General features: G+C 45.4%; 2 protein-coding genes across 2 annotated transcripts in view; one reads left to right on the top strand and one right to left on the bottom strand.

Moving 5' to 3' along the window:
• The first annotated feature begins 1,223 nt into the window (after window positions 1-1,223).
• CLDN2 (claudin 2) lies at window positions 1,224-6,272 on the top strand. The gene has a single exon (XM_079123912.1). The coding sequence runs from the start codon at window positions 1,396-1,398 to the stop codon at window positions 2,086-2,088; it is 693 nt and encodes a 230-aa protein (XP_078980038.1). The 5' UTR covers window positions 1,224-1,395; the 3' UTR covers window positions 2,089-6,272.
• A 1,644-nt stretch (window positions 6,273-7,916) lies between these two features.
• The window catches only part of MORC4 (MORC family CW-type zinc finger 4), a 57,008-nt gene continuing 55,924 nt past the window's right edge, over window positions 7,917-9,000 (bottom strand). The window contains exon 18 of the mRNA XM_079123906.1: window positions 7,917-8,975. The gene's annotated coding sequence lies outside the window, so the exon portion shown is untranslated. The remainder of the gene's footprint in view (window positions 8,976-9,000) is intronic.

Genomic DNA, 9,000 nt, shown 5'->3' with positions numbered 1-9,000 from the left:
ACAGGGAATCCAGAGAAAAACTGTTTGAAGAAGCATGCAACAGGGGAGATAATGTGTTCTGTTTTGGACATGCCAAATTTGAGGTACCTATGAGATTCCCATATGGAAATTTTGAATAGAGGATTCCTCTGCCAGTTTTGAAGGTCAAGAGGGTCTGTATTGGAAATTCAGATTTTGGAGTTCCAGTGGATAGGTAATAGATTGTCATAGGGGTAGGTGCATTTGGACTTCTCAGAAATACACTTAAAAAAAGGGTAGGGAAAGAAAATTTGAAGGATAAAATGGAATAACCAGATTGCAGTGGGTTGGAAAATTACTGGGCTGAAGGGTCTTGTAGAGAATGGAGAGAAGAATATACCCTTCATCCTTAGTATCCTGAACCTTGCAAAATCCTGTGCAGCTCTGAGATCCCAAAGGATTTCTTCAGATGCCTACCTCTTATAAAGTCCTCTATTTTAATGCAGCTTCCCTTTCCTCTATCCTACAGCCCCTAACAGATAGTTTAGGGAACCTCAGGGATCCACCTAGGATCTGGAGTTCTCCCACATCATCTAACAGGCTGATGAGGGGGGCATCTATAAGGAGAACAGACAGGATATATCTGGTGTGTTATACATGCAGGGGCTTAAGGCTAACCTCGCAGAGAGGAATTTGGGCAAAGCTGGAGAGACATGAACTCTCAGATTGTAGCAGAAAGCTTTGTTGCCTGCCCCCAATCTTCCCTGGAGTAGATTTTTGTTGTGGGCAGGATGATCGAGGATACTACTCTCTAAGTCCTTGAAGATTCAAGCAACCTCTAATAAGCTGGAGTCCAAGGCTACATCCTAGGACCTCTTCCTCCTGATCCAGTCCCCTGGAATTTGGCCTCAGTCTGCAATTGTGAGGCCCTTTGGCACTGTTGCTTGGCAATGCATTAAACAGCAGTCCATGGAGACTAGTGGTGGAGTTAACGCAACCACCACAACCGCCACAGCCATCACTACCTTCTCGGAAACTGCCACCTGTCTGGCCCCTGCCTTTGTCCAACTGCCAACCTAAGGCATGTGCCTACGCAGGAGGTGATGACATTTTGGCTCCAGTTTCAAAGTTTTTTTTTTTCCTTTCTCATGTGTTATTTCTAAAGATAACAAAGGTCAAAAGGCATCCAGCATTTTCTGGTTTCTCATAAGCTTCTGGTCAATATTTAATCTGGTTTATGGATTTTTTTTTTTAGGTTTTCTAGATGCCTTCTTGAGCCTGCTCGTGGCCACCCACAGACACTTGTAAGGAGGAGAGAAGTCAGCCTGACAGAGATACCTTGAAATGAGGGATTAGAGGCCAGGATTCAAGGATCGAGTTCTGCAGCCAGAAGACAAGGGAATAGGCCCTGAAGACATTTCTGCTGAGAGGTCTGCCATGGCCTCTCTTAGCGTCCAACTTGTGGGCTACATCCTAGGCCTTCTGGGGCTGCTGGGCACATTGATTGCCATGTTACTTCCTAGCTGGCGAACGAGTTCTTACGTTGGTGCCAGCATTGTGACAGCAGTCGGCTTCTCCAAGGGTCTCTGGATGGAGTGTGCCACACACAGCACAGGCATCACCCAGTGTGATATCTACAGCACTCTTCTAGGCCTGCCTGCTGACATCCAGGCTGCCCAGGCCATGATGGTGACATCCAGTGCAATCTCTTCACTGGCATGCATTATCTCTGTGGTGGGCATGAGATGCACGGTCTTCTGCCAGGAATCCCGAGCCAAAGACAGAGTGGCAGTAGTGGGCGGAGTCTTCTTCATCCTTGGAGGCCTCCTGGGCTTCATCCCTGTTGCCTGGAATCTTCATGGGATCCTGCGAGACTTCTACTCACCACTGGTGCCTGACAGCATGAAATTTGAGATTGGAGAGGCTCTTTACTTGGGCATTATTTCCTCCCTGTTCTCCCTGATAGCTGGAATCATCCTCTGCTTTTCCTGCTCATCCCAGGGAAATAATGCCAATTACTATGATGGCTACCAGGCCCAGCCTCTTGCCACAAGGAGCTCTCCAAGGCCTAATCAACCACCCAAAGCCAAAAGTGAGTTCAACTCCTACAGCCTGACAGGGTATGTGTGAAGAACCTGGGGCTAGGGGGTGGCTGGGTCTGTGAAAACCAGTGGTCAGTGCCCCCAGGGTCATGGGAGAGGGACGTTGCCACTGGATCATGTCAGAAGGTGCTGCTGAGGATAGACTGACTTTGGCCATTGGATGGAGCAAAAGGCAGAGATGGGAGCTGGTATGCCAGCATGCAGGTTGAATTGTCAAGTATACTCGCCAAGCCAGCCTATATCCCTGACCATTCCCCTGATCCCAAGTCCTCAACCTCAACCTCCAAACCCCTCCCCTTACCTTTGACCAGGCCCCAGAGGCTCCTTCCTACATTTTGGTTTATGTGGGAATGCATCCCAAAACCCACTAATCACATCCCACTGACTGATCCTCTCTGTGATCAAAGACCTCCCTCTGGCTGTCTTTTAGCTCATTGCTGGGGGATACAGGGAAGAAGGAATGGCGGCTTATATGGGTATAGCTTTAACCTCCTTCTCAAACCTCCCTCCAAAGATACTGATTGGTCAGTAATGGGCCCTGGAGCCTCCAACCCACTCTTATGACTCCAGAGTGTCCAGACTAGTATGTGCATGAACTGAAAGAAGGCCATCTTACGGTGTCCAGGGTACAGAAAGCAACTGGGTGCAGGATGGGAGGAAAGGAAAGCAGCCTGGGACCAAAAATGACCAGAACCATTTTCCCAGGGCATTTCCAAGAATTTCCTCACACTTGTGGGTTAAGGATGAAGCCCGTAGCTAGAGGAAACTACCATGAAAAAAGATATGGTGGAAAGCTCAAGGCAGCAGCAGACTCTGACTCCACTGAGGAACTGCTTCAGAAGCTGCAGTTACAACTTTCACCAAAGATTCTGCCTCCCTCTGGGGCACCTGACCTGGCCTCCTGTCTAAACCACAAGGCTAAGGGCCATAGACAATGGTTTCCTTAGGAACAATAAACCAGTTTTTCAAGAACTGGCCCTCAGCCGGGAGATGACAACAGGGAAGCTGTGGGAGACTGAGCAAGATACTACTTCTTGACCCTGGTATCTGAGAAATTGGTTGGACATGTGTGGTAGCTCCACTGGGTATTTCTACTGTGCCAAAGAGAGACATCCTCCCAGAATGTCTTCAGACCAAATGGACAATCATCCCAAAGGGTTGAGACGAGCCCCCTGCATGGGGTCTGCCCACAGAGCACTATAGAGCCTCTGAAAGAACACAGCACCAGGTGGGCCCCTTGTCACCCTTCATATTCTCCTCACCATCCATCAGAAGATGTTCCTGAAGGCACCCAAGGGCTGCAGTGTGGAACATACATGCCCACGGTGTTGTGCTCATGATCTGAATGAGAACTGAGCTACTGCCTGGGATTGCAGTTGAGGCACAAATGTAGAAAATGGTTCCCAGGCAGAGAGTTCCACATCCAAGGTCTGAGAATGCTCCATTTCTCCAGGAGTTGGAGTTGGCAGGGGGTCATAAATTAGAGACATTTTTCCTCACCAGCTTGCTATGACCACCTTTGGAAGAAATCCAGTATACCTGCCCAAATCTCAATGCCAGCAAAAGGAGCCCATTCATGGTCTTTAACATACTTTCATGTTCCCACCTTCTTACTATGTTCAAGTTGTTCACCGACCTGGAAGCCCTCTTCCGATAGCCAAGTCCTCCTCATGCTTGGAGAACTTGCTCAGCACCACCTATTTCATTGAGCCTTCTCTGACCACTCCATCCCTCTCTTACCCCTCCTTCTTTCAACCCCCAATGTATAAATTGCTTCTTGATGCTTATCATTCACAATTTCTGGTTGATAGTTTCGTGTGTGTGTGTGTGTGTGTGTGTGTGTGTGTGTGTGATCTCAAAAGCACATTGTAAGCACTTGGAAGGCAGGAGTTATATCTTAGAACTCTTCGTATACTCCAGACTATCTGTAATAGTGCTGGGCACACAATAGGTGATCAATAAACACTGTTTGATTGAGTAACTGTTTTATTGATTAAAAGGGATCCAGACCGGGTACATGTGACTAAAAGGATTTGGGGTAAGGGGTGGAGAGGGTGGAAGCTGGCCTTTCTCTCTGAGGTTGGATAGAAAATTCCATATTTTTACTGGAAATAATTAAAAAACATAGCAATGCCCCTCACCAAGGATACTAATAATTTTGATCAGAACTGCTACCTTTTTGGAACAGTTATTTCATTTAAGTTATTTACTAAATGGTATGTGCTTATTCCTTTCATTCTCTTAACCACCCATTATGAGTAAGATGAAATAGATCTCACAATCTCCATTTTGCAGATGAGAAATATAAGGTTCACACAGAATAAAAATTTTCCCAGGCACAGCTGGTGTTAGTGCCCCAGTCTCCTGATTCCCAAAATAAGATGCTGCTGATCCAATAGTATTCAGAGTCAATAGAAAGAGTCCAACAAATGTCTCCAAGGAGCCTGAAGAAAATAAATTAAAGATAGCAAGGTAACAGTGAAGGTGTCAATGTTCTCTTAGTCTCCCATGAGAGAGATTTGGGAAAGCAGGAATTCATCAGGTATGGAACTTCCCCCTCCTGCCATGCTGGCCAGTTGGACAGGCTGGGCTCAACTAGCTGTCCCAACAAGGGAATGCTAGGTTGACGTTTCAATAAGACAAAACATCTCGATTCCGATTCCCCTAAATGTGGGAAGTATGGGAATCTGGAAGGCCAATCACTCAGCCTCTTTGGGAATTAGCCAAGCCTAATTCATAAGGGTCTTGCTAACTAGGACAACACTGATAATAATGGGGCCCTATGAGAATTAGCTTAACTAGACCCCGAAGCGTGGAGGCCTCAGCTCATAGGAGTCTGTTATGACACTACCCTTGCACTTCTTGGGTGGGCCTTCTTTTTGTTGCAGAGGCTAAAACCATAACATTCAAGCCTATTTAAAGGGAATGGCAGCAGGTGGGAACCAGGGGAGAGGGCAGGATCTTTGGAGAAAAGTTTAGGGAGTCATATCTCTGGTCTGGCACCAGGAATCCAAAGTACATGACTGGGGTTCACAAGAGGGTGAAAGAAGGGGTTGCCTTGTTGACTCTGCTGAGCTGTGTGGGCATCAGTCTGTCATGGGCTCTAATGACCCTCCACTGTCAACCAAAGCTCTTTCAGAGTTACCGATTTTACTGCAATCTCCAAATACCTCAGTGAAGCAGACCTCTCACAGGGGACAAACTGGAGGACCTGAGAGGTGAATAAAATCCCTCAAACTACAGAATGTCAGATTCTGGACATAAGCTTGGAAACTCCTCCTGTGGCAATGGGGGTCTGAGATTCAAATCTCAGAAGGTGTTTGAGGGTCTTTTGCTCTTCAAATTCTTTCAGATTCCCTGTACCTATGAGGGAAACAGGACGCAGAGCTTCCTTTTGTCTTAGTGTGGGGTTGGACCTGGGGGTTCCTCTGACCTTTCTTAATCTGAGAAATTTCAATAGCAGGAAATAGTAGTTCATCGTCAACTAGAAAACCCTGACAGGGCAGACCTGACAGAACCACTGATCCTTTTGTCTGGTTAAATAAGAAAAGCCTAAACAGTTTCCTAGAAATCTTTCTAAGTCTGGGTCCAAGTTGAACAGCTTTCAGCTCACACCATTGCCTTCCATCATAAAGTAATTTAGATAAATCATAGACCTAGGGGATAGTGAAGGTCATTGTGTTTATTCCCCCACCTCATGGCTCCGACCCTTGCCCAAGGAGAGATGTTTCTGCCTTCCATTCCTCTGATAATAGTGTGACTCATGTTTTCTCTCCCTTGGGGCCCTAGTTACCCACTGCTACATGATCATTAATGGAGTTGGGGAGACTGAAACTAGCTTCCTCCTGGAAAGGCAAGCTCCAACTTTCTGAGAGACCTTTGGCCAGCCAAATAGCCACTCAGTCAGCCCTTCAGCCAGCCAGTCAGCCAGCCTGCATGAATTGAATTATTCCTTTGTGTTAGGCAATGCGCTAAGGGGCTGTGAAGGTGAGGAGGGAAAACAACATAAATTCTGCCTTGTGTGCATGTACAAATATATAACAATGAATCTCACCATTATGTATAATTATAGTGAACCGATACATAATATGGGATAAAAACGTCTGCCTTAGAGGATTTGACAGCTGATCTAGGGAAGAAAAGTCATGCACATCTGACTAGTAAAAGGCAGAATGTAACATACCACTGTGATTTTTGTCATTGGTTTGTATGTGTGTATGTGTGTGTGTGTATTTTGTGGTGTTGGAGATTGAACCCAGGGCCTTGAGCATGCTATGCAAGTGCTCTACCACCGAGCTATATCGCCAGGCCTACAAGGTTGGATACAGATACTCTTATGAGAGTTAGGAACAAAGTGACTCAAAATAGAGGTGTCAGGGGCTGAGAAAAATATTTATGTAAGTTTCCTTAAATTCCAATCTATATGAAATGAGTGCCTGGCATTACTTGAGCTTTGGGGGAAGGGATGATTGGAAGAAACTGCTTCCTGCAGCTGAAGAACTATGGGAAATTGACAAATGGGGTGAATAGGAGTGCTAAGGAGCTAACAGGGATATGCCACACAACTAAGCTGTTAATTGCCTTTCTGGAGTCACAGGACCCCTAAAGAATTTTAAGAAAGGGAGTGACTCTAAGGCTCATCTTCACCTTCCTTATCTCCTTTCTTTGGGCAGTTCTGTGAAAATTGGTGGGGCAGCAGAAGCAGTGCCCAACCAAGTAGCCTGGGGCCTTTTGGCTCTGGACCTTCTCTGGGAGAAGGAGGAGAGGAGAGTAGAGGCCCAGTGCTTAAGGTAGGGTAATGTGACCTAACAGGGTCAACTGCTCCTTCCCACTCAGCCCTGGGCCTATGCACAGGGGATTCTTTCATGCCTGTAGCTGCCCACTCCAGGACAGAGAGGCCCCAGGCCGGGAAGTACATGTGCTCTTCCTCAGCTGGCTGAAGCCTGGCCTTCGCCCAGCCTGGTTTCCCTGCCTAAGCGGTTCCTTGCTTTGATGAGACATTCTGTTATCTCAACAGCAAAAGGAACCATAAACAGGAAGTTCAGTAGTTATCATTCTCTTCTGCTCTAAGTTGTAGCTTACTGTATGCTATGATGTGATCAGTGATAAAAGATTAACAAGCTGTTATCAGGTACAGTAATATAGAGACTGTAATCTGACCACCCACCTCTTACCCATAACCAACCACTTTCCTGGGAATTGTACTTAGGAATTCCTAGCTAACTCTCGCCTATGATTCCCTGCTGTAGACTTCATTGCTCAGAAGACAAGCAACAGTGTCTTAGGGCTTGACAAAACAGGAGGCCACCATTCATCAGGTCCCTTTTAGGAGTGAATTGCTGATTTCTTGTCATTCCTGAAGTCTTATTCCTCCAGAAAGGCACCCACTTCACAAGTCACCTCCTAGGAGGACTTTGAAGAATTTTCTGTTGGCAAACATGCATGACTGTGTGGAGATAACATTGAGAACACTCACATGCTTTTAAAACGATAGTAAGGAGTATGATGTGATGCGAAATTAGATGCCAAATGAGTACTGATAGTATGGCAGGCAATCCAGTATTTGAGTGGTAGCTCCTGTTGTCCAACAGCACTTTCAGAGTTTTTTTCCAGACTTGACAAAGTTTGTGGGGGTCGTTTAGGAGAAAGGTCAGTCACACCAAAAGTACAAAGAGAAGACGCTCATTGTAGCTTCCTCTAAGACTATTGATTTCTGGAATTACCCAGTGGGATGCAAGAGAATGGGTCGGCATGCCCCACATGGGATGATCCTGTGAAGACTTCCTTGGTTTAAAAGCACTCACTGCCTCAAATTAAAGCTCAAGTATATTTTCTAGGAAGAGAAAAGCATTCAGCCACATACCTGAATTTGTACTAGTTTATCATTTTAACCCTAAAAGGAATCAGAAGAGATGAGTTTAGTGAGTTTAAAAACTAGAACAATTCAGAGACAATAGACACTGAAATCTGGGGAACCAGGGGAACTTTCTAAGTTGCATATGCATCCTTCAACTGAATAATTCAACAGTTTCAAAGATGAGGAAGTAGAAATCAAGAAAAAAAGGCAGACAGGATGAGAAAGATGGTGACATCCTCCTGTTTGCAATTCCAGAGGCATATCGTGGTTAATTTTACTCCTCTGTGTGTAATAATAAACCAATATGTTCTCAAGTGTCACTTTCTCACTCCCCAAGAGACTTGCCCAACTCAGCACTGTCTGGGGAGGGGGGTTCAAAGGAGCCAGTGAGAAAACCCATGGGCAGAGGCCAACAAGTCCAAGACCTCCTGGAGTGTAAGAATAGGATCTTGATGACTGTTTTGATATCAGGAATGCTGCCAAGCAACGGTGCAGAGTGAAAACCCAGTCAAGAGGAAATGAATTTCCATGTTGTTTGGAGGGATATTCGTTACATAAGTGAACAATTTCCTGATCATGAGGGCAGTTAAACATTGTGTGGGATTGTGGAACACTCTTCCTTGGAAATTCCTGTTAGTGTGGGCTGGCTTTAGCATTTTCCTATCAAAAAAAATGAGACTCATTTTATATAGTGTAATTGGCAAAGAGCTTGGACTCTGGAACTAGACAAACCTAGATTTTATACTTCTCTACACTTCAGTTTCCTCATCTGTAAAATGGGGATAATACCTGCCTCTTGGTATGATAAAGGCATAGAGTAAGTTCTAACACATGGTTAACTGTTATAATCTAAGCATACCTGGGATCTAAAGGGGAGTGCCAGTCATACCAAAATGTGTTTATCTTGGATGTGGGGGCAGATGGTAAAGTGTATTTTCTACTATGGTTTTGAATCTACATTTAGTAAGTAAAGTCTTTCCCAGGTCAAAATGTCTCAAGATTCTTCTTCAAAGTCTAAATACCCTAGAGTCCTTGGATGGGCTTCTACTGTTAAGATTCTATTAACAGAAGCCAGGGGAAAAG

This window comes from Sciurus vulgaris, assembly GCF_902686455.1.
Source record: "Sciurus vulgaris genome assembly, chromosome: X".
Classification (NCBI taxonomy): domain Eukaryota; kingdom Metazoa; phylum Chordata; class Mammalia; order Rodentia; family Sciuridae; genus Sciurus; species Sciurus vulgaris.
Note: the sequence above shows the minus strand (reverse complement) of the source record. Positions and strands in the feature narration are given on the sequence as shown.

Excerpts from the sequence above, each read along its gene's own strand:
- CLDN2 (XM_079123912.1), top strand. The coding sequence starts at position 1,396 with ATGGCCTCTCTTAGCGTCCAACTTGTGGGCTACATCCTAGGCCTTCTG.